This window comes from Aquarana catesbeiana, linkage group LG13 (assembly GCF_042186555.1).
Source record: "Aquarana catesbeiana isolate 2022-GZ linkage group LG13, ASM4218655v1, whole genome shotgun sequence".
Classification (NCBI taxonomy): domain Eukaryota; kingdom Metazoa; phylum Chordata; class Amphibia; order Anura; family Ranidae; genus Aquarana; species Aquarana catesbeiana.
In genome coordinates, this window is record NC_133336.1 from 98,101,251 (window position 1) to 98,126,559 (window position 25,309).

The 25,309-nt window shown below is 43.1% G+C and overlaps 1 protein-coding gene across 1 annotated transcript in view; it reads left to right on the plus strand.

The window, feature by feature from the left end:
* The first annotated feature begins 495 nt into the window (after positions 1 to 495).
* Positions 496 to 25,309, plus strand: part of PLEKHD1 (pleckstrin homology and coiled-coil domain containing D1) — a 59,094-nt gene continuing 34,280 nt past the window's right edge. The window contains exons 1-8 of the mRNA XM_073610716.1: positions 496 to 876; positions 1,028 to 1,121; positions 1,707 to 1,796; positions 3,184 to 3,260; positions 10,948 to 11,039; positions 16,911 to 16,963; positions 17,307 to 17,401; positions 24,711 to 24,804. Of these exons, the coding sequence (XP_073466817.1) occupies positions 728 to 876; positions 1,028 to 1,121; positions 1,707 to 1,796; positions 3,184 to 3,260; positions 10,948 to 11,039; positions 16,911 to 16,963; positions 17,307 to 17,401; positions 24,711 to 24,804 (744 nt within the window). The 5' untranslated portion in view covers positions 496 to 727. The remainder of the gene's footprint in view (positions 877 to 1,027; positions 1,122 to 1,706; positions 1,797 to 3,183; positions 3,261 to 10,947; positions 11,040 to 16,910; positions 16,964 to 17,306; positions 17,402 to 24,710; positions 24,805 to 25,309) is intronic.

Consider the following 25,309-nt stretch of genomic DNA (forward strand, 5'->3'; position numbering starts at 1 on the left):
CAAAGCTGGTAGAGACATACTCAAAAAGCCTTGCAGCTGTAATTGCAGCCAAAGGTGGTTCTACAAATGCCAGCCACAATTTTCACATATTTATTTGTAACAAATTTTGAAAACCATTTATCATTTTCCTTCCACTTCACAATTATGTGCCACTTTGTGGATTCTACAGCAGCAACAATAATTGGTCTGGAATCCACTCCTTTAGATTTATAGAGGTACCCATGTAGAAAGGTGAAAAAAGTTATTATAAACTTTGTCTGCATAGCAATAAAAAGGTAGCACCTATAGTGCTTTAGAACTGCTAAAGCTCAGCCATCCTCTCTTTCTCCTGGCTGATAGCTCTCTCCATCCTTTTGTGTCATTAGACAAATGATCAGAGATGGCCATGAACTTTCATTTACTGAGGCATGTATTGACTCAGCAGAGAAGCTATTGATTGAAAGTGGAATGTTCCCATCACTCTCCTCTATCCCAGCTCTCATCCCTTCAGTTCATTCAAACATTTGTCTTACAGTGCCACACTGATCGCCTCTGTTACTAATCTGCTGTAACTTCCTTTTGGTATCTTCGCTGTCTCCCTTTTCTTCAATGTATTTTCTAACACTCTCTTCTTGCTTTCTTCACTTTACTCTTCATTCCTCTCTGCATCCTCTCCTCCCTCTCTCTGCCAGGCCATAACATTCGACTGTCCTCTGGCAGCCTCAGCAAGGACCACGCCTGGATTAAGATGTTTAACTCCAAATCAAGCTCTGTTTCCCCCTCTCCATCCATGGATCATACAGACACGGACAATCTGGACATCAGAACCAAGGTGCAGCTTCTGGGGGTGCTATGGAAAAGACCCTTTGGGAGGCAGTCTGCTAAATGGTCCAAAAGGTAAGAGCAAGCCAAGTTTGCAGTCCATACAAGCTATGATGTATATTATTCATTTTTTAACAGTGGTTCCCCGACAATGTTTACTATGCGGTCCGTGATTTATAGAGCTTTTAAAACATGTACTAGGCATTGTCTTACTTTTTTTTTACAGGTTCTTTATAATAAAGGACAGCTTTTTGCTTTACTATTCTGAGAGTGAAAGGAGGAACTTTGAAAGCAACAGATATTTTAATATTCACCCCAAGGTGAGGTTTGCATGTGCACCGCTAATCCTTATTACTATTGACACATCTGTATCCCTCTACAGAGATTACCAGTGTACGATCATTAGTATAACAACACAGCCTTCTAAAGCTATAGCTTCACTGCACATCCCAATATCCTCATCAACTGAATTCCAGAAGCTGTACTATTGTAGTAGTACCACATCTGTGTACAAAATGACTGCTTCTTACCTTTATACAGATTGGAAGTTTTAGCTGCCATGGCAATAGTTTTATGAATAATAGAGATGTTCTTATGTATAAGAATTATTCATGGGCAGTAATGTTTTATTACCCAGTGGTTTCTCTTATCTTGGTTATGTATAGAAATGTATGGCCATTATTGATGTCCATGTGTACTGTAGATTGACATTTTCTATGAAGGTCCTTTAAATGGTATTGGAACAGTCTGTAAATGCTGCAAAACTTAGGCTACAATATTCATTAAATTTTGAGTTATTTATTAACTGTTATTAGAACACTTTACTTTCTAGATTTATTCTATGTTTTATATTACCTTTCTACTTTTTTGATACCGTATTTATCTTGTGAATTATTTTTTATCAGGGAGTGATACCACTTGGTGGCTGCCAGGTGGAAGCTAAAGAGGAACCCAGCATGCCATATGCCATTAAAATCTCACATGAAGATTTTCATGTAGGTATTTGTTTGTAAACCCCCAGAAATGGGATTTCCTATTTCTATTTGATTGCATATTGTTTAAGGCTTTAGTGTTAATAGGAAGTATGAAAACTCAAAGGAAAAGCCATAAGCTGTGTACAGTATGTGTATAAACATGTAACTGATATAACACCCACAAGCCTATTAGCAAAGTAGGCTATGTATAATCAGAGAAGGGGTATTGAGTAAGCACTACCACTTTAAATCATGCAGCTCGGCCATCTAATATAGTCACAATTCACATACTATTTATTGGCAGTTAGATCTAGTTACTCAGATTTTGCCCTGGAACTAGTTTGTGGCACAAGTCTGGGCATGGCTGCTTATATTATAAAAGTGATGTTTAAAACACAAGTATGTTTTTTTTGTTTTGTTTTTTTTTTTTTTTCATACTTACCTCAAAACGTTTAGTGTGCATATTGCATGTAATGAGCATACCAAGTGATTTTGTCAAAGGAGATCTAAACCCTCACTGAATAAGATTTTGTTAGTTAAAGTACAGTGTAGGTTAAACTATTTTTTAAATACAATTATTTTCATCCATTGTTTCCCTTTCATTGCCCCTGATCTCCTCCAGCCATTTTCTTCCACTTGCTGGTAGTGACATCAGAAAACCGTGCCTCTACAATACGTGTCCACAATCCTGCTTGTAGCCACCCCTGGGGGCACAATGTGACAGGGTGACAACGAAGGGAGCACAGTTGGGAGACAGTTGTCACGCCATAATAGGAATAAGTGGAACAGAGATCTTCATTACATGATCTCCATGAATTGTTTTAACAAAAACTGCATATTTTAAAGTTTGAATACAACTTCTGAAATTATACTACAATGTTACTACTTTCTGTATATGAAATTTCACTAATTGGATTTACTTTCACTGCTCTCATAATAATGAAAGGTGACTTCTGACTGGTTGCCAGGGGTCACTGCACATTGCTATTTTTCATACCAAGATTAAACTCTTTCTAAACAGTCTGTGTGTTTCAAAACCCCCCAAAAAAAACAAATAGGACAGACAGTGGCACTAGTATACTGTATGTGTCAAAAGTGTTTGTACTAAGAAAAAACATTCTTTTTCCCAATGTGAGCAATCAGCTTCAAGCTTTCGGATTCCAGCTGTCACTTTCCAGGCTGGTTTGAATCTGATTAATGTCTATGGGGAAATTAGGAGAGTACTGACACTTGGATATGTACGACCCAGCTAGCTAGGAGTGAACAGACAGAGAGCTTTAAAATTACAGTATTGCCATTATATGTGAATCTTGAGCCCATATGCAGATGATTCCTAGACGTATTCTGGGATAGCTTTTCATCACGCTATACCTCAATGGGACTGCAGCTTTCTCATTCTACCCTGCAGGGAAACATCCTGCTGGCTGCAGAGACTGAGATTGAGCAAAGCCAGTGGCTGGAAATGCTGCATGAATCTGGCAAAGTGTAAGTGCATTCGTTTTTATGCTTTCTGAAAATGCCAAAGTGGAATTTATGACACACACAGAAGTAGATAAAAAACAGACTGATCTACAATGACATGTCTTATTAATTATTTTTCCTTGTTGCTAAGGATGCCGGAAGGACTGACCTGTAAGAGATTTAATATTGCAAATACAGACATACAATGATCACATTCACTAGACATCAAAGCAGAGCCCCAGCCAAAAATGGCAAGGTAAAAAATGATTAACCCATAAAAGATAAAATAACAAAACCAGCTTTTGTTGATATATTTAATTTCAATCCAGAGGTTTCCCACACAGTACTTTTTTCAGTCCTTGGTCTGATGGCCGGCATCATTCAACCCATTTTTTCTGAGCCTAGGGTTGTCCTTAAAAGGAGAAGCAGCACAGTGATAAGTTAATCTCTTTGTCACTCTGCTTTTTTCCCCTATCAGCATGCCTCTTGTCAGCCCATGAACTGATTGGGCCCTTGTACTGATTCTTCCTCTCACAATCCAGACCTGCTGTACAGGGGCTAGAATAGGCAGACACCAGGGAAAATTCAGATACTTACACTGCTTGCATTAAAAACTAAATGTGATGATGTATTGATAATTACACAACTGCATTTATTTGTGTCTTTTAAATCTGTCTAGAATACAGCTTTAACGATGAATTCTAGGAATGGATATTTTTACACAGCTCCTTTGGTCCAGCTTGGACCAATGTAATTATGCATATGTCTATGCATAAGTCTATGTTTCTTTTAAGTGTAGCGCTCACCTAGGTCTCTCTTACCTGTTCAGAGGCAGCCAGGCCCAGGTAGAAGTTCCAGAGCACACCAACAAACACAGGCTCAGTTTTTTGTAGATGTATTCAATAATTAAACAGGAAAGAGGGTTGAGTGTGAAGTATACTCCAAAAATGTCAGGAACTACAGGAGACTCTGTAAAAGTCATCACAGTCCTTGTAACAACCTCTGGCATGTAACCCCCAAAGCAAAGGCACACCTAGAGTCCTTGGTAAAAAGATCCTACTCACAATGTCCAAGGACAGCTGTCTCCAACCAGCTTCCATGCAACCCTCTTTAGGAAAAAGTGGATCTTCTCCAGTCCAGCTCCGTAAGCTAGTGTCATTCAGCAAATGTCTTTAAATCCAGGTTCCTCCTGGCCCTAAGCACATGCTGAGGCCTAGCAGCTCCTCAGTAACACCACTGCCTCCCTGGCGAGAGGCCCCTGGAGAAGAGAGAGATTGAACAGGCCTCTCAAACTTTTATCTTCTCCCCAGTCACCCTTTGGGCGCCCCCTCACAGGGATCAGCTGAGATCAGAGAAAAAGGGCAGCCATCAGAAATGTTTGGGCCCATTACACAGATTTAGGGCTGGGCCCCCCGGGCCTAACCACCAACATTCCCCAGGGCCCGATCACTGGCCGTCCAACCAAATCTGTCCACTGGCCATCCCACCAAGTCCTTCAGTGCACCCACTTTTATTTTAACACTCTTACAACTTAATTTATCCTCCATCCCATATTCTTCTCTAGTCCCATCTCCTCCTCCTTCAATCCCATCTCCTCCTCTTCCAGTCTCATCTTCTCCTCCGCCTCCAATCCTGTCTCCTCCATCCCATGTCCTCCTCTTCCTCCTCCAGTACCATCCCCTCCATCCCATGTCCTCCTCCTTCTCCATCTCATGTCCTCCTCCTCCAGTCCCATTTCCTTTATCCCATGTCCTCCTCTTCCAGTCTCATCTCCCCTATCCAATGTCCTCTTCCATCCCATGTCCTCTTCCTCCTCCAGTCCCATCTCCTCCATCCCATGTCCTCCTCCATTCCCATCTCCTCCATCCCATGTCCTCCTCCTGCTCCAGTCCCATCACCTCCATCCCATGTCCTCCTCCTCTTGTCACATCTCCTCCATACCATGTCCTCCTCCTCCTCCATCCCCTGTCCTCAATGCCAAGTTATCCTCCTCCCCCATGCCATGTTCTCCTACTCCTCCAGTCCCATCTCCTCCATCCCATGTCCTCTTCCTCCTCCAGTCCCATCTTCTCCATCCTATGTCCTCCTCCTCTAGTCCCATTTCCTCCATCCCATGTCCTCCTCTTTATCCTCCAGTCCCATCTCCTCCACACCATGTTCTCCGGCATCCCATGTGCTCCATACCATGTCCTCCTCCCCTCCTCCAGTCCCATCTCCTCCTCTTCCAGCCCTATCTTCTCCATACCATGTCCTCTCCTCCATCCCATGTCCTCTATTTCATGGCCTCCTCCATCCAATGTCCTCCTCTTCCTCCAGTCCCATCCGCCTTTTCCCATGTTCTCCTCCTCCAGTTCCACCCCCCCATTCCATGACCCCCTCTTCCAGTTTCATCTCTGCCATCCCACATCCTCCTCTTCAAGTCTCATCTCCCCCATCCCACGTCCTCCTTTACCTTTCTCATTTCCCCCATCACATGTCCTCCCCCACCTGGGTCTCCCCATCACATGTCCTCCTACATTTCATCTCCTCCTTTTTTCCATGTCCTCCTTTAATCAATGTCCTCCTCCATCCCATGTCGTCATCCTCTAGTCTCACCTCCATGCTATGTCAGTCCTCTTTCGCAGTGTCCTCCCTCTGTAGATCCCTCCTGTGCCTTTGAGACACCCTGATCCAGGTGATATACCTCAGTGTATGGCCCCTCCTTGGTCCCAGGGCTCACCTCGCTCTCTCAGTTCCACAGTTCCAATCAATCACACTTCCATATTCAAACTTCCCACTGCAAGTCTCTCATCCTGCTGGAGCCTATTGGCCCACCTCATCACAGAGGGCGGGTCCAGATGGCACACCACACACCTGCGATTGGACAGACTGCTGTGGGGGCAGAGAATTGTGGGGGTGAGATGTTAGAGAGGGTCAGGAGAGAGATAGAGAGGTGGGGGAATGTGCAGCAGCTGGAAAAGAAAGCAGACAGGACTGCTGCTGTATCTGCAGCTCTTTCCGTGACTCAGCGTGGGACACAGCCATCTCAGGACAGCTTGATGAAAATTGCGGCAACTATGCGGGAAGCTCAGGCTTAAGGGGCAACTGATTTGCTCCCACAACAATAACTGGGCCCAGGACAACTGACCCTTTTGCCCCACGTTAAAGACAACTTTGGTTGGGGCCCGGGCCCCAATGCCTGGGCCCCCTACAAGTGTATGGGCTGTGTCCCCCCTGATGGTGGCCCTGTAGAGAAATAATCCAGTGGGCTGACTCTCCTACTCTATTTCTGGAAGCAGGAGAAACCAACCACCATGCTTAGGGAGACCTGACCAACCTAGAAAACAGATGTCTCTGCTCAGAACAGCAGAGCCAAAAAACTACATTTATCCAGCCTAGGGCTGGGAGCTATATAAGGCCATTTTAATCATTCATTTTATATTAGGATTAATATTGTCTTATACAGCAGGGAAGTGTTAGAAAATGTTCTGCTCTGTGCATCAAATGCTCTAGGTACCCTACAGTCTTTATTCTTTCTAATATTTTATACAGCTTAATTATCACAGAGAGCTGTAGGTTTAATAATATTTAGCAGGGCTTTCCTGAGATCCGATAATTATTTTAAGAGGTTTCTCAATGAAAAAAAGGTTGGTAAAATGTGTGAATAATTTAGATCTAGGAAGGAAATAATTGAACAGAGATACCAGATTTAGGTATATTTTGCATAAAATTTTGAAAAAGAAAACTTTAACTCTGTCTTTAAAGCTGGCAATACTCATCACAATCTATTTTTTCAATCATCTTTAGGCCTCCCAACAATAATGTAGAGGTGCAAGAGCCTGCCTGATTGGATCCAAATTGAATGGCTTGTTTAAGTGGGCCCTTACGTCACTTGACATAGTTTGGGTAAATCTAAAAGATATTATACAAGGATTGTCCCATCAGATTATGTGTATGACCAGCTTTAAGTAGATAAAACTATGTTAAAAAGCTAATATATAATACATTTCTCCAACTCCTGTTGTCTACATTATTAACTGCTAATTTGGGCAAGACTTAACTCTCAGCTGCTCTGGTATCAAAGGACAGCCGTAGCAGCAGAACACATGGCTGCTGACAAAAGCAAGACCTGTGTTAAGGCTGAAACACTGATTCATACCTCCCCCAACCATCCCACTTTCTGCAGGATTGTCCTGGGATTTTAACACAATCCCAGCATCCCGTGGGCCTGGGTTGTGTCCCACCTTTTGTAGCTCACTGTAATGCTTCAGGCAGTGAACTATGTTGGATCACAGCTTCGGAAGTCTATGAATACTATATTCTTAACAGTTAACTTTAACCTTAACAGCTATCAGGTAGGAAGACTCAGATAACTTTAGAACCTGGAGATGGGGTCACCCAGTGTTTTCTTGAGAGATGTACTGGTCTCCTATATGGAAAGGAACGGATAAGGTTTTCTTCGGGCAAAGTAAGTAGACTGTGGGTAGGGCAGAGGAGAGTCTCTGACTATTAGAGAGGAAGGGGCTCTGTCCGGCCCAACAAGTGGAAGTTGGAGGGGCTCTGTCCAGCCCAAAAGTGAGATGATAGTCGGGGCTCTGACCGGCCCAAAAGAGAGATGGTAGTCAGGGCTCTGTCCAACCAAAAAGAGAGATGATAGTCGGGCTCTGACCGGCCCAAAAGAGAAATGATAGTCGGGGCTCTGACCAGCCCAATAGAGAGAGATGACGGCAGTCTTCTGCTGGAGAACTTTACCTGGCATCAGGTTCTTAGCACGAACGTCAAGCAAATGGCGTCGGCTGTTTAAGTAGGGACAAGAAGAGGAGCCAGGTGATGTTGCTGTGACGTCATCAATCTGCAACGGAGTTTGTGGAGATATTAGAGCTCCCAGTGGAAAAAATAAGAATATTGTCGGAGCCTCCAGTGGAGGGATAAAGACATTACAGGAGAAATGTCGGAGCCTCCAGTGGAGGGATAAAGACATTACAGGAGAGATGTTGGAGCCTCCAGTGGAGGGATAAGGACATTACACTCACTGTTGTTCCCCCCAGCTCCTTCTGAACACTGTTGCCCATCCCCGCTGGGCACTATCTGCTACCCCCTGAGCACTATTGTTCCTTCCCACCCCCCATTGGGCACTATTGTTGTCATTCACCCCCACTGGGCACTATAGTTTCTCCCCACTACCGCCTAATCACTTGTGTTCCTCACGCCGGGAACCCCCCAACTATTGTTCTTCTACTTCCCACTGGACACTATTGTTTGTCTACCCCCCACTGGGCACTATTGTTCCCCTTTGTGACGGGAGTCACTTTGGGCAGGGTGCCCGTGAGCCACGCCACCAGGGGAAAATTCTCCCCTCTATCCAGGAAAGTTACTGGTCGCAGTATGGATTGCGGGTGCTGTTTTCGAGAGAAAAACCGCACAAGGAGCAGACAGCTGAGTTAAGCAGGCTGGTCTGGGTAGAGATACGGCTGGATGAGAGCTACAGAGCCCTCTGGTGGCATGTATCCCAAGCATGCCCTTGAATAGTGAATGACAGCCCAATGGAAGACTTTGGCTACGGCGGCCTGGGACTGTTGTATGTGAAGCTTACAGGGGACCATAACTTTGGGAGCAATTTGGCATGGCGGTTGGACGAAATTATGGATTTTAGAGAAGAGATACTGAACGTCTCGGAAGTGCACTGGGCACTGGAAGATATAGGGGGTTATTTACGAAAGGCAAATCCACTTTGCACTACAAGTGCAAACTATAAGTGCAAAGTGCACTTGAAATTGCACTGAAAGTGCACTTGGAAGTGCAGTTGCTGTAAATCTGAGGGGTAGATCTGAAATGAGGGGAAGCTCTGCTGATTTTATCATCCAATCATGTGCAAGCTAAAATTGGACTTCGGTTTCCACTGACACAACCCCAGAAAATGGTGCGGCCCTGAGACAGGAGGATATCAGCCATGCTTTGCAAGCACTGGGGGATTTTCATCTACCAAGATTGGATGAGTTTTCAGTCTCCACCTGTTTACGCCAGGGATGCTGGGCAGTCGGTCCAGATCCCCAACAGCATGATGAAGTGAGCCTAGTCACCCTGTCTTATTCTCCAGCGGCTGAAAGGACTCCAGGGAGAAGGGCCAGTCCAGGCTTCTCCCCAGCGGCGGGTATGTTCTCTGAGAGAGGCAGAGGTTGGCTGGGTGAGTAATGCTATGTTTGGGACAATTTATTTGGGGTACTGTGTGGATACCGGCATTGGGGGACTGGAACTACTGACTTCAGAGTCAACCGATTTGGCGTCTCCTCCTATGTTAGTCTGCTGCCGAAAGGGGAGAGATGTGACGGGAATCACTTTGGGCAGGGGGCCTGTGAAACCCAGAATCCCTAGGGGAGGTTGGGAAACCCTTGTTTCAGCTCTCCATGCACCTCTTATGTCTAAGTCACCCTGTGTCTCTAATAGGGGCACAGGGTGACCGAGAACTCCAGTCCGATCTGCACTAATCGGACTCACTGTACAACCACACTGTAATGTTTTTTATATATATATATATATATATATATATATATATATATATATATATTGTCTCATACTATGGTGTGCTCTGTGTTGGGTCGTTTGGGGTGTGGCTGTATTCCATGACTCTATTGTGTCTGTCTGCTTTGGGTATTATGGGATGTGTATGTAGATTAGCTGTGAAAGGGGAGGGGGAGAATTCCTCCAACAGCTCTCCCTGCTGATTGGACATTCTACCCCATCCTGAATTGAAAAGGGGGGATTATTGTCCCGAGTGTTACCTCTGTGTACCTGTGTTTCAATAAATAGTTTCATGTTGAGCAGCCAAAACAAGTACTGTCTAGTAATTGGTTGTCAATGGTTTGGAATATCTGATATCTATATTCAGACTGGATGAAGCGGTATATGACGAAAGCACTCAAGCGGAGTCTTGTCATTACCCCCTACTGGGCTCTATAGTTTCTCCCCTCTACCTCCTAGGCACTATTGTTCCTCATGCCAGGAACCCCCCAACTCCCACTGGACACTGTTGTTCCTCTACCTCCCACTGGGCACTATTGTTCCCCTTGTTAAGCCCTTATGCTCCCTCCACTCTTGATGAATCTTGCCCCCCAACTGACCACAGGTTTATGTAAGTGAGGCTCTTAGTTATAGAACAGTAATTATGGAGTGTCTTGTGGTACAAGGACTGCAGGATGTAGGCTCAGACTCCTCCTAGGGTATGCCCAATAGTCAGCTCAGTTTAGCCATGCCGATTTTTGGCATGGTGCACAATGCATGACTTCTCTACCTCAAGGTGTCCCTCTTATTAATGTTTCCAAGGTTAGAGGTATGCTAATTGTTTGTCTTTGTCTAAGCCCCCCCCCCCCCCTTCCCCTTTGGCAGAACCCATGTGACCAGCTGCTATGGCTGTGTCTAGGTACTGGTAGCTGGTAGGGGGATGCAGCAGCTGATAGGTAAACATGACATAACCAAACTAGAACTGTCAGAAGCTGCATTTTAATGTGCCATTTATTCTAATGTGCTATTTTTTCAGTTTCTCTTTAAAACTCACTTTTATTCTTAATAGAAATGAACCTATAGACAAATCAAGACTGCAAAGGGAACAGTCACTTATGTTGTCAGTACTTAGCCATTACTCTCTATGATTGAAAGCTGCCTTTTAAAGGTGGGTGGAGCATGGCAAAGACAATTCTAATTGTACTAATGCATTCTTCCATTGCTCGGCACACAGGACCTGGCAGAATGCCCAGCTGGGAGAGGCGATGATTGGAAGCCTGGAAGCTCAGGGTCTGCAGCTAGCTAAGGAGAGGCAAGAATATTTTGGTATGTTACATTAAGGATATAGTATTCTGGTTCAATTTGATGTACAAGATAGATGATGATATATACTCTAAACAGGTCAAACTGGTGCTTGTTGATCTGCATGCAACCCTCTCTGCATTTTCAAACCCAGCTACCACCTAGTAAAAGTAACAGTGATATCATCGCTGTGCTGCAAATAGCCTGTATAGAGAGCAGATCTGTGGATGGCATCTAGCAGGTCCACCTGCTATAGGCTTGCGGGTGTGGCTTAATGCGCCCTAGTGGGCACATTGTGAAATAGCGCCCGCTAATGCCTGTACTGCAGGTGGACAATACAGTCATGTGAATTCAGCATTAAAAAAAGAGGCACGCCTGACTTAGAAGTGAGCAGGGCAACTTGCACAGTCAACAATTTGTAATCTGTGGGAAAACTTCCACACTGTTAATTGATACATTACAGACACAACCTCTGCTTGGGTTCACCCCTCCCCAGGTGTGCACCAACTCAGCAGTCCTATCACCTCACTCCCAGTGAGTATAACCCCTATGATGTTATTGGATACAGGAAATGCATTTCTCTATAACTCCATGCTTGACACCCCTTTACTACCAGAGCCTCCATCACCCTTGCCATGTCATCTGCTTCCTGGCTAGTTGGTTGCATAGGCATGTGATACAAGTAGAAAACTGCAAGTGGGTTCATACAAGACCAGTGCACAAGGAGAGAGAGAGAGAGAGCAGAGAGAGAGAGCAGCAGCGATTTGTCTATATTACAGGAAACTGCTGCACAGATGCAAAGTACAGAACTACACGAAGGATACCAATAAGAATGTTGGGGAAAAGGGGGTAGCCTTTTTAGGCCCTCCTTTGCCTCATGGGACCGCGGCATTGGCAGTATAAGGCCCTATTGTAACAATTTTAATGGGGCTTATTGTGATAGGTCAATTAGGGTCATATGACCTGGAAGGTTCTGGTAGGTTAAGGGGTCAGTCTGGGATAGCCCAGTTAGGGTTATATGACCCCAGAATCTTCTAGAAAGCCATGGGGACCTACTTAAGGAGCCTGCCACCAGGGCTTTCTGCCAGTCACCAGAGAGGCTTTACCCTGAGGAGCTCCCCTCCCAAATCCCACCCCCATGTTGCGGCTGGTTTATGTGGTGAGTCCCTTTGATAAAGTGGGTCAAAGGGGACATGTAAAAAGATGGTTAAGCTAAATTCTTGGTCAGCTTGAGTCTTAGTGGCTGGGCTGAATTGTTGTTGAATTCTGATTATTTTGGTAATAAAGTTATGTGATGCGAATTAGGTTTATATTCTTAATATGATTTAAAACTAGTTAACCAGGCTGTGGCCTAATTTAATCCATTCAGTGTGTTGGTTGTGTATTTTTTCTATGCATGTTTTGTTAGATTAGCCTGGCGCCTGTGGTCCCATACTCTTGGCTCTTGTATTTAAACAATACTTTTTTAGTCCTGATTTCAGCTTTAAGCCAACCAGCTGTTCTCCAGGTATTGAAGTTTATACGTTCTTAAATAAATTGGAAACAAAATACTCCAGGCAATGTTTTATGGCTCATTTCCCTGGAATAAATGTTATAAATTACAATTATTGCCATAATGTTAATGACTAAATTATGCAAGAAAGTGTATTATTTTCCTTGACTGTAAGTAGTACCAAAACTTTTTTTTTTTTTGGGTAAAATGATGAAGGGTTATAAATCCTGTTGGGCTTTTACCACTATCCAAGGCTTCATCTCTCATTTTCTGTCCTGCTGACAATACTTTTACCAGATGAGGGGAAACAGGGACAAAGACAGCAATACAAAGCTGACATGAGTTCTAGCCTTCTCATACTCCTACAAAAAGCAGCCTTTTTATATCCATATGCTCCTGGAGATTTAGGCCTCATTCACATTGGGCATACTAAAGTGTATGCCTGTGAAGGGCTGTGTTTACAGGAACAGGTGTTCCATGTATCTCTGTGCAGGTAGTCCCATTGATGTCAACTGAGATGTTGTGGCTGCACGGACACAACCACTGCTCCCAATTTGACATCTATCTGGGAGAGGGGGTGTTTGGTTCTGTGTCCCTGAACGCACACCTGTGTGGGTAAACATGACCCTCCAAGGGTGTACACTTTAGTATGCCCTGTGTGATTGAGGCCTTATCCCTTTCTGACAGTAAATACCTTATACAGCCAACTTCATGTTTCTTGTCTGGTAATTAGCCTAGGCTTATGATATCATGCACAGCTCCCTCTCTCACTCTCGTGAGAGTTTGCCAGGCAGGGAGGGGGGATGAGTTATAAGAGGGCCAATGAGAGCTGCAGGGCTTCAGAGCTGGAGGTGTGCCTCTGTGTGTCTGTGTAAATCCAGGAAGTGAACAGGCAGCAGCTTCAGCTGCCCACAGTTAAAATGGATGCAGCCAGACTTATGCTGGCCATACACTATACAATTTTCTTATTCAATTTCCTTTAGATTTACCTTCAACTATGTAGTACAAGGGCCTGCTTGATTGCATACGAATTGAAAGGGCTTAGGTGTGACCTCATATTATATGGTTTTGGTAAATCTAAAGGAAAGTTGAACAAGAAAATTGTATAGTGTATGGCCAGCCTTAGTGGAGGGAGATTTCTGCAGCATATTTGGCTAGTACAGTATCACAATATATATAAAATAATATGCAAAGTGGTTGGAGGAAAGCTTCAGAATGGCAAAGGTGATTTTATTACAAATTATGTGAGCAGACTGCAGTTCCTCTTAAATTGCTGAGAAGATTCCAGTCAATGTTTTCACTGATTGTATATTGCAAGGGTCTCCAAACTTTGTAAACAAAGGGGCAGTTTACTGTCATTCAGACTTAAAGGGGGCCGGATTGTGGCCAATGAGAATGTTCAAAAACAAAAAGAAAAACTGCGCTGCAGAGCAAAAAAGTTCAAAGGTAAAAGCTGCACACAAAATACACCAATATCTGTGTATACCATGAAAAATAAAAAATAAATAAAGTGCGCTAATTATATGAAAATACACACATAGATGTGAATACATGTGGGTGGTAGTAAAAACCACAATCTACTGAGAGCAAGTAAATGACTCCATGAGTGGTAGAAATATATAAGTGCAAAACATAAAAACTCAAATAAAAAGAAGAAACAAAAAATGTGTACATGTGAAGTACAATGATATTAATAGCGTGAAAATCTGAGAATCAAACAAACTCAGTCCATGGGTTCAAACATAAAAAGTTCATCAGTGAAAAAAAGCTTCCATCCACTATACAGCTCAGCAGCAACTAATCCCCCTATGAGTGGATTGACAAAGGAGAGAGATGTGCAGGATGGTGCAAATCCACTGGCGGTGACTCCAATAAGTGAGAAAGTGATAAAGGTGGACTCTTACCCTCCGTGTTGGACCCCCTCCTTGGCAGGGTCTATCAGGCATGCAGATTTTTGCCCTCTGCAGGGACCGTGTAATGAGAAGATCTCCCCAGCAGCTGTCAGGAATGTTGTCTCCGATCCGGGCTGGTCCAAGTGAAACGCCTGGAGAGGGGGGAAGGAAAGCTCTCTTGCTCCCAGTGTGGCAAAGGAAAAAGCCAAAGAGCGGAGCTCCAATAGTGTAAAAAGTTTCGGAATTTATTCAATAAAAGTACAGACCGCAACGGAGAGTGCACCCTCCGTGAGGTAAAAATACAATTAAAAACAAGCCGGCATATAAGAATCGTAATAACCCGTGCATAACATGGGGCAATCGTGACGGCTTACAACGTAGCCACGCCCTACATGTTTCGTCATTAGTAGACGTCTTCAAAGGGGCACGGGCTACGTGTTAAGCCATCCCCTATATAGTATAACAGTGCACACCAAGCCTCGTTTTCACCTCCGCTCTCAGGGAAGGGAAAACCCAAGCCTCTACCTGGTGATCATCAGTGAATGGATGTTGCCAAGGTGACACATAGGACTGAAACTAAACAAAACTTCAGCCACTCCCAGCAGAGCCAATCTCTCGCGTCATCTGGAGGAAGAAGCCCAGTATTACTAGACAATTAATATGTCTTACAGATGCTAATTTGGAACGTAAAACTGACAGAGCAGAAAGGAGAAAATCACTGAATCTCACCAAGAGGCACGATGTGGTGGTTAATAATAATAAATTATTAATAAGTTATTATTAACCACCACATCGTGCCTCTTGGTGAGATTCAGTGATTTTCTCCTTTCTGCTCTGTCAGTTTTATGTTCCAAATTAGCATCTGTAAGACATATTAATTGTCTAGTAATACTGGGCTTCTTCCTCCAGATGACGCGAGAGATTGGCTCTGCTGGGAGTGGCTGAAGTTTTGTTTAGTTTCAGTCCTATGTGTCACCTTGGCAACATCCATTCACTGAGGAGCACCAGGTAGAGGCTTGGGTTTTCCCTTCCCTGAGAGCGGAGGTGAAAACGAGGCTTGGTGTGCACTGTTATACTATATAGGGGATGGCTTAACACGTAGCCCGTGCCCCTTTAAGACGTCTACTAATGACGAAACATGTAGGGCGTGGCTACGTTGTAAGCCGTCACGATTGCCCCATGTTATGCACGGGTTATTACGATTCTTATATGCCGGCTTGTTTTTAATTGTATTTTTACCTCACGGAGCGTGCACTCTCCGTTGCGGTCTGTACTTTTATTGAATAAATTCCGAAACTTTTTACACTATTGGAGCTCCGCTCTTTGGCTTTTTCCTTTGCCACACTGGGAGCAAGAGAGCTTTCCTTCCCCCCTCTCCAGGCGTTTCACTTGGACCAGCCCGGATCGGAGACAACATTCCTGACAGCTGCTGGGGAGATCTTCTCATTACACGGTCCCTGCAGAGGGCAAAAATCTGCATACCTGATAGACCCTGCCAAGGAGGGGGTCCAACACGGAGGGTAAGAGTCCACCTTTATCACTTTCTCACTTATTGGAGTCACCGCCAGTGGATTTGCACCATCCTGCACATCTCTCTCCTTTGTCAATCCACTCATAGGGGGATTAGTTGCTGCTGAGCTGTATAGTGGATGGAAGCTTTTTTTCACTGATGAACTTTTTATGTTTGAACCCATGGACTGAGTTTGTTTGATTCTCAGATTTTCACGCTATTAATATCATTGTACTTCACATGTACACATTTTTTGTTTCTTCTTTTTATTTGAGTTTTTATGTTTTGCACTTATATATTTCTACCACTCATGGAGTCATTTACTTGCTCTCAGTAGATTGTGGTTTTTACTACCACCCACATGTATTCACATCTATGTGTGTATTTTCATATAATTAGCGCACTTTATTTATTTTTTATTGGCCAATGAGAATGGAAGAGGTCCCAATGCCACTGTGAATAAACATTGCTCCATCATTTGTGTCAATAGGAGGAATAGCGCCCCATCTTTGGTGTCAGTGGGAGGAATTGCCATCGTGTGCATTGTTGGGAGAAATTGTGCCCTATCATTGGTGTCATTGGACCTCATTGTTGGTGTTATTGGCACAAATTGTGCCCCATTGTTGGTGTCATTGGGAAGAATTCTATCCCTTCCCTGGTGTTAGTGGGGGAACTATGTCCCATCATTGGTATCATTGGATGAATATAGTGCTCCAAGGGCCAGATAAAAGCAAGTAAAGGGCCACATCTGGTCCTCGGGCTGCAGTTTGGAGACCACTCGTACAGTGTATAATGTGACAGCACACACAGTAGGTGATTTTTCATACAGCAGCATTTTGACTTGGAAAGTAATTGGAATCCTAATTACAATAAAGAACATGTATAACTGCAAAGACGTCTAGTGAAACATAGGAAGAGTGTTATTTTAACACCAGTACGATAATATATGTATAAGCTGGTGTCATTAGAACCTGCTCACATCTCTGCTGGTTGTTCTACAGATAAACTGATGACGGAGACAGAGGAGCTGTGCTCAGAGCGAGAGCAGAAAGAGGTGACGTAACAGACAAATAAATGAACTGCTTGATTTCTTTAATCTGTAAAATCTGAATTGTTACAATGTTTCGAACATCACCTGCCAGTTCATTATGAGGCAGAGACATTATCTGGTTGCACAAATTCATTCACAAAAAAAGAATTGCTTTAGGCATTTAAAGGACTGGTTCACAAATGCCACAAAAATGCTCCCAGTCCCCTTAATAGAGTAAGTGATGCCATTGTTGATTGTGTACTATGGTTTATTGCACTTTGTACATTGATTTTTTTGCATTATAAATTAAGTCTGAATGGAATCGCTCAGGTTTTATTGATACATTTTGTGGATAATCTTTCTTTAGGAGCTAGAGAAAATAAATCAGGTCTTGGAGACTGAAAAGAGCCATTTTGAAGACCTTGTTCAAGAGCTCAGGGTTGAACAAGAAAAAATCAAGAAGTAAGTCTGAGCTGGATTTTTTTTTTTAAATGCCCCTTCATGTTAGTGGTCAGTGCTCAATGTGTCTTTTTACATTAGTTCTCAGTGTGTCTTCTTATATTGGTAGTCAGTGTGCCCCTTACACTGTTGGTCACTGGTCAGTATTATTATGAGTTACACCCATGTGCGGGTCTCTCTTTCACAAGTAGGTAGTCATGGTGTGTATATTGGTTTCAGAAAAGTACTTAATAGATTGTATCAAATTACTTTTTTGTTATTTGTTAAAAAGAAAAACTTTTCTTGTTTTGTTACATTGTTTTATTATATTTTTTTCTTTCTCTTCCTTTTTTGTTTCTTTTTATTATATTAGTATTTGTGTTTCAATTTGTTTTTCAAGTGTCATTTTGCACTTAACATTTTATGCTATATTGTAACACTATGGGATTTATTTGCTTATGCCTCGTACACACAGTTTGATTGTTGTACGTTTGAGCGTCTGATTTTTGTCAAAAATGTGTGTGCAGGATTTTGTCTAGCATACTATCAACAAATTGTCGCTTGACAAACACGAACGTAGTGACGTACTATGAGAGTTGGGCCCCTTCTGCTAATTTCGTGTTAGTAAAAGTTTGGTGAGCGTTGATTCGCGATTTTCAGAACGTACAAAAAAAGCCTTTTAAAATATGTTTGGTATAACTACATCAGTATCACCAGCAAAGCAGCTTCATTATTATCCCATTAAAGAAGATGAGAATGTGCGCTGCATTTCGACATTTCATCAATTGCCACGTCACAAATGTTAATTCTAGATTACGAATGGTAGTTTACAAGACCAAACTCTTCCCAGTTGTTCCTTGATTCTGAGCATTCGTTTTTGTACTTTCGACTTTTGTGTGACGATTTCTGTATTGACTATCTGAAAATCAGACATTGAGTTCACATCCAACAAAAATTTTATAGTCTGCACATCCAGCTTTTGTCTGATGAAAAAGTCAAATCGGCTGTCGAAAGCACTGCACTAATTTAGACATGTGCGCCGTCAATAAATTTGTTTCGTTTCGTTCCGTTCCGTATTAGCCGTTAATTCATATTTCGTCATTTGTATCTGAAACTCAATTTGGATTCGTACGAAATATGAATTTTTGTTAGGTTCGTTAACTTTTCTTAACAATTACGAACGTTCGTTATAATGAATTTAAAAAGCAAAAAATACCTTTCTCAATATGGTAGTCGTCTGACTCATTATGCTCATTATGAGGGGCTCCCACCATCCCTGTGCCGTGATGACTTCCTCCTGGGGCTGTACCCCTGCTGTGATCATTATGAGGGGCTCCCACCATCCCTGTGCTGTGCTGACTTCCTGGGTTTGTACCCCTGCTGTGCTCATTATGAGGTGGCTCCCACCATCCCTGTGCCGTGATGACTTCCTGGGTTTGTACCCCTGCTGTGCTCATTATGAGGGGGCTTCCACCACCCCTGTGCTGTGATGACTTCCTGGGTTTGTACCTTGCTGTGCTCATTATGAGGGGCTCCCACCATCCCTGTGCTGTGTTGACTTCCCAGAGGAAGTCTTCCACCATCCCCGAGGGGCTCCCACCATCCCTGTGCTGTGCTCATTATGAGGGGCTCCCACCATCCATGTGCTGTGTTAACTTCCGCGAAGAAGTCTCCCACCATCCCCGAGGGGCTCCCACCATCCCTGTGCTGTGCTTACTTCCTGGGTTTGTACCCCTGCTGTGCTCATTATGAGGGGCTCCCACCATCCCTGTGCTGTGCTCATTATGAGGGGGCTCCCACCATCTCTGTGCTGTGCTGACTTCCTCCTGGGGCTGTACCCCTGCTGTGCTCATTATGAGGGGCTCCCACCATCCCTGTGCTGTGCTGACTTCCTGGGTTTTTAACTTCATCATAACGAATAATCGTAATTATTATGACAATAATAAAACAATATTAACATACATTCTTATTTTGTCCGATTCTGAATCTCCCATCGACTACCAGTACCAGTCTCCCACTCCCATATTGAAAAAGGTAACTTTCCCAACCCTCACTCAGCAGCAGAAGAAAACCTCTGATTGGTCAACAAAACACCAGTCACGTTTCCGTTGTAACGGAATTTGGATCCGTAAATCTGCAGACAGCTTGTCTTATGAATTTTCCCTTCTGATTTTCGTATCGTGTGTACGAGGTCTAAAGCTAGAGAGCGCAAAAACAGTGACACTTCTGCAGAGAAACCGCTTCTAACGTCAGCTTGTTTAATTAAGCTTTGGCAATACAACCTAGAAGCTGATTGGTTTCTTTGCAGGGGATCGCTCTATTGATCCCTGCTGAGCAGGCGGATGGCAGTTCCGTCTCCACTCACTGTGCAGAGACCGACCTGTCAGAGTCTCACTCTCCTCTACGTGGAGATTGGATGAAAAGGACCGCCTGTCCATTTTCATTGGATCCGATCCACCAGACCAGTGGTCATCAACCCTGTCCTCAGGACCCACTAACATGCCAGGTTTGCAAGATAACTGAAATACATCACAGGTGATATCATTTGCTGCTCAGTCATTGCAGTATTCTAGTCTGCATCCCCCCAAGGTAATACATAAAACCTGACCTGTTAGTGGGCCCTGAGGACAGGGTTGATGACCACTGCACCAGACGCATGGAAAATAGGGTCACTATCCATCTGGATTTCACGGACAGGATCGAATCGGATAGCAGCGGGTGTCAGAGGACATGTCACCGCTGACATCCGCTGCTCCATAGGAGTGAATGGAGCGTCCGATCAGGTCCGCCTGAAAAACTGACAGGCGGACCTGATCGGAAAGCCCGTGTGAAAGGGGCCTAAGGGATTAATAGGTGATTAGCAGCTCCTACACCTGTGGTCATTGAGGACTATATCGAAGACAGATAGTGGTGCTGATTTTATATTATGAATACGTGCCGCGGGGTGTGAAACACATGTATTTAAAAAGGGATCAAAGTCTTTACCAAGTAACTATAGACCTGTTAGGGCCCTTTCACACTGGGGCGGGGGCGGCGACGGCAGTAAAGCGCCGCTATTGTAAGTGGCGCTTTACCGTCGGTATGCGGCCGCTGGCGGGGGGGTTTTACCCCCCCGCTAGCGGCTGAGAAAGGGTTAAAACCACCGCAAAGCGCCTCTTTAGAGGCGCTTTGCCGGCGGTATAGCTGCACTGTCCCATTGATTTCAATGGGCAGGAGCAGTGAAGGAGTGGTATATACTCCGCTCCTTCACCGCTCCGAAGATGCTGCTAGCAGGACTTTTTTTCCCGTCTTGCTAGCGCACCACTCCAGTGTGAAGGCCCTCGTGGCTTTCACACTGGAATTAAAGCAGTGGCACTTTCGGGTAATAAATATCCTAAAAAAAAAGTCTTCATTAGTTTAGGCCAAATTGTATTCTGCTACATATTTTTAGTAAAAAAAATTGCAATAAGCGTATATTGATTGGTTTGCTCAAAGTTACAGCGTCTACAAAATAGGGGATAGATTTATGGTATTTTTATTATTTATTTATTGTTTTACTAGTAATGGTGGCGATCTGCGATTTTTAGCCGGACTGCGACATTGCAGCAGACAGATCAGACGCTTTTGACACTTTTTTGGGACCATTGACATTTTTACAGCTATTAGTGCTATAAAAATGCACTGATTACTGTGTAAATGTCACTGGCAGGGAAGGGGTTAACACTAGGGGGTGATCAAGGGGTTAAATTTGTTCCCTAGGAAGGTGTTTCTAACTGTGGTGGGAGGGGACTGACTGGAGGAGGAGAGAGATTGTTGTTCCTAATTACTATGAACAGCAGATCTCTCTCTCTTCCCCTGTCATAACGGGGATCTGTCTGTTTACATTGGCAGATCTCCATTCTGGCTCTAGTTCTAGTGCATCGGTTTCCCCGCCGTGCAGCAGGCACGCACCTGCTTTGGCTCCTAAAGGAGCAGACATACACCTACGGCGATTCGCGGGAATGACCAGTATAATGACGGCAGCTGGTCGGCAAGTGGTTAAGAGGGGTATACACTCCAGAGAAAGAGATATCATTTTGCCCCTGTACAAATCATTAGTAAGACCTCATCTGGAATATGCAGTTCAGTTTTGGGCACCAGTTCTCAAAAAGGATATCGGGGAACTGGAGAAAGTGCAGAGAAGGGCAACCAAACTGATAAGAGGCATGGGGGAGCTCAGCTATGAGGAAAGATTAGAGGAACTGAATTTATTCTCTCCTGAGAAGAGGAGATTAAGGGGGGATATGATCAACATGTACAAATACATAAGGGGACCATATAATGAACTTGGTGTTGAGTTATTCACTTTAAGATCATCACAGGGGACAAGGGGGCTCTCTTTTTACGTTTGAGGGAAAAAAGATTTCATCTCCAAATATGGAAAGGTTTCTTCACAGTAAGAGCTGTGAAAATGTGGAATAGACTCCCTCCAGAGGTGGTTCTGGCCAGCTCAGTAGATTGCTTTAAAAAGCCATGGATTCTTTCCTAGGTGTACATAATATGACTGGGTACTAACATTTATAGGTAAGGTTGATCCAGGGAAAATCCATTTGCCTCTTGGGGCATCAGGAAGGAATTTTTTTCCCCTGCTGGAGCAAATTGGATCCTGCTTTCCTGGGGTTTTTCCCCTTCCTCTGGATCAACTGTGGGTATAGGATTGTGTATATGGGATTGTATGTAACATCTCTCCTATTTGCACTCATGCTCTGTGTGCTATGAGTTTTTATACGTGTTTTTATACGTGTTTTGTGATAAGGATCAATAAAGCTACTATGTTCCAGTGGAGTGTGCGGCCATCCAATTTTCTTGTTACAGCATGCCCCCTTACACTGGTGGTCAGTGTGCCCAGGGCCAGGACAAGGAGTGGGAAGGAGTGGCAGCTGCCCTGAACCCAGTGGGGATTTTGCTAGGAGGGTGGGGGGGATGTGTACTAGGAGGGTAGATTTGTGTTAGGAAGGGGTATGGGGGGGGGGTTGTGCTAGTAGGGATGATTGGGGGTTTTGTGCTAGGAGGGGAAATTTAGGCAGGGGGGTGGGATTTGTGCTAAAAGAGGGGAATTTAGAGTGAGGAAGTGGATTTATGCTCAGAAGGAAAATTTGAGGGGTAGAGGATTTGCGCTAGGAGGGGGGATTTGGGGGATATTGCTAGAAGGGTTGATTTGAAGGGGGGGGATACCTACTAGGAGGGTGGTTTTATGTTAGGAAGGGGTATGGTGGGGAGGTGGATTTGTGCTAGTAGGGATCATGGGAGATTTAAGCTGGGAGAGGGGATTTGTACGGTAAGAGGGGGATTTTTTGTTTGGGGAGAATTTTGGCTTGCAAAAGGAATTTATGCTTAGGGGGTAAGTGTGAATATTAGTGCTCACATTCTATTGGAGGGGAGGGAGGGGACTTTTGCTGACACATAATGATTATACATTTTGAAGGGGGGTACCGTTTGGCATCTTCGCCCTGGGCACTAGATGACCTTATCCTGGCACTGAGTGCGCCCCCTGAAGCTAGTCATAGATGGATCGAAATTTGGCTGGTTTGGAGGTCTGAACTAACCTTCAGGCCCAAAATTATTATTTTAACATGTGTGCAAAAAAAAGCTCTGGCAGTGAAAGGCTTCATCTTTATCACAGTTCAGGATTACATTCCCTGGAAAGTGTGCTAAAGACTCTTCTCTCTATTTGTAAAAACAGTCTATTACCCCACAGACTCAAAATATTTTCTTCGGCAATTTCAAATGCCGCAGACTGAACACTTCCATCTATGTCACATTACCCATTTCCCTACATTTTAACAAAGAAAGATAGAAGATATTACAGTATGGATGGCTTCCAAAAAAAGATGCCTTCAAGACGTGACCCAGAAACGCGCTATATCGCTTCTGCTATTAGTTCTGCTCAAAAACTGTTGTATAGACTGGCCTGGGAAAAGGATCTGGGGACTGAGATTACAGAGGAAGTTTGGAATGATTGGACCTCTAGAATTCATAAGGTCTTTTTGGATGTCCAGGTAATTACAAGGTCCAGCCTCATTGGTATTTAGTTCCAATCTGAAAAGAAATCGTATACGTATATATTATCAAAGCATAAATTATCACACCTATAGTTGGATAAAATAGTGTAACTCTAATTTTCTCCTACAAACGTTCAATTGACAAGGGTAGCTATTGCTTGGGTGTAGTATCATTATTTCATGTTACATTCAGAATTGATAAAGTAATGTGTGTGTGGAAAATATGACACTTATGCAACAAATTCAGCTGATCTATAGTTTAGTGTTTTTTAGGCATGTGCAATTTGTTTCGTTCCGAATTCGTTTTTTAACGAATTTCGACAAATTCGTTAATTCGGAAATATCTGAATTAACGAAAAAAACCATTTAACGAATTTTTCCGAATATTCGTAAATTCGATAAAATTGGACATTCGTAAATTCGGGCATTCGTACATTTGTACATTCGCAATTTACGAATGTACATTCGTAAATTAGTAAATTAGTGAATTCGTAAATTTGTAAATTCGAAAATTCGGAAATCTGAAATAATAGTTAACTAATAATACTTTAACTATTAGTAATTACTAGTAACTATTAAATTATAGGTATTATAATTTCCTTTCAAATTTGGCTGTTAGTGAACGACATACAAATTTATCCGAAGTTATGAGTGATTCGAAAAAACGGAATGGAACGTAATGAATTAATAATAATAAATAACAATAATAATAATAACAACATTTTAATATTATTATTTATTATTAATTTGTTCCATTCCATTTGTTTAGATGCAGCATTCGTTTTGGATAATTCATAACTTCGGATAAATTCGTATTTGTTACGTTCACTGACTGAAATTTGAAAGGAAATTACAATACCTATAATTTAATAGTTAGTTACTATTTCAGATTTTTGAATTTTCGGGTTTTTGGATTTTCAAACTTCGAATTTTCAAACTTCGAATTTACAAATTTCCGAATTTTCTAATTTACAAATGTACGATTTTACGAATTTACAAATGTATGAATTTACGAATGTACAAATGTAAAAATGTACGAATGTACGAATGAACGAATGTACGAATGAACGAACGTTCGAATTTACGATTGTACGAATGAACGCATTTACGAATTTACGAATGAACGAATTTACAAATCGCGATCATAACGAATGACCCGAAAAACGAAAAAAAATAATAAACTAATGAAACGAAAACGAAAATGAACAAATTTTTTGGCTGTGCACATGTCTAGTGTTTTTATTAATTTGTAAATTGTGCTGATTGTTAGTGAAATGCAGCTATTCATTCCTATTTTCTCTTCTTTGCTTTAGTGAGCTGGAGCTGACCGTCCACTGTATGAAGGGGGTAGGAGAGGAGAAACAAGAGCTATGCAGCCTCACCCAGCACCTGCATAGGACAATAGAGGTGAGCCCTGCACTGGATCACTGTCTAGAATATTATCATGATAGTAAATAAGTGTGCCATGTGCAACCCTTGAAGGGAATGTACAGCATGTAAAATGCAAAAGAGATCAGCTCAGCGTAAAGCAATTTATCAAGTTGTATTAAAGTTGTAAACTGCAATTTTCCATGTATAATTTTTGTTTATATGTAGGCTGCTAGGTAAATTTAGTTTTGGCTTCTGCTGTAATCACAGGAGCGGAGATTGTTTGGTTTGATCTGCTCAGAGCTTCAGACTGAGGGTTTTTTAATTTTTTTCCCCTGCCTTTAGAAGTAGTTTCTAGAGCTCAGGGCGGGAGGATTCAAATGTCCAATCTGAATATTCAGCAGGACGTAGCCAAGCCCTAGCCAAGGTGTACTCAGATGGAGCTAGGTTACTGTTAAATAGTCTGGAGCCTTGAGCAGATTGTCTTTTTCCCCCTGTGGGGATGGATCTGTGAGCTGAGAGGAGAGTGGCTGCCAGTCCCTGG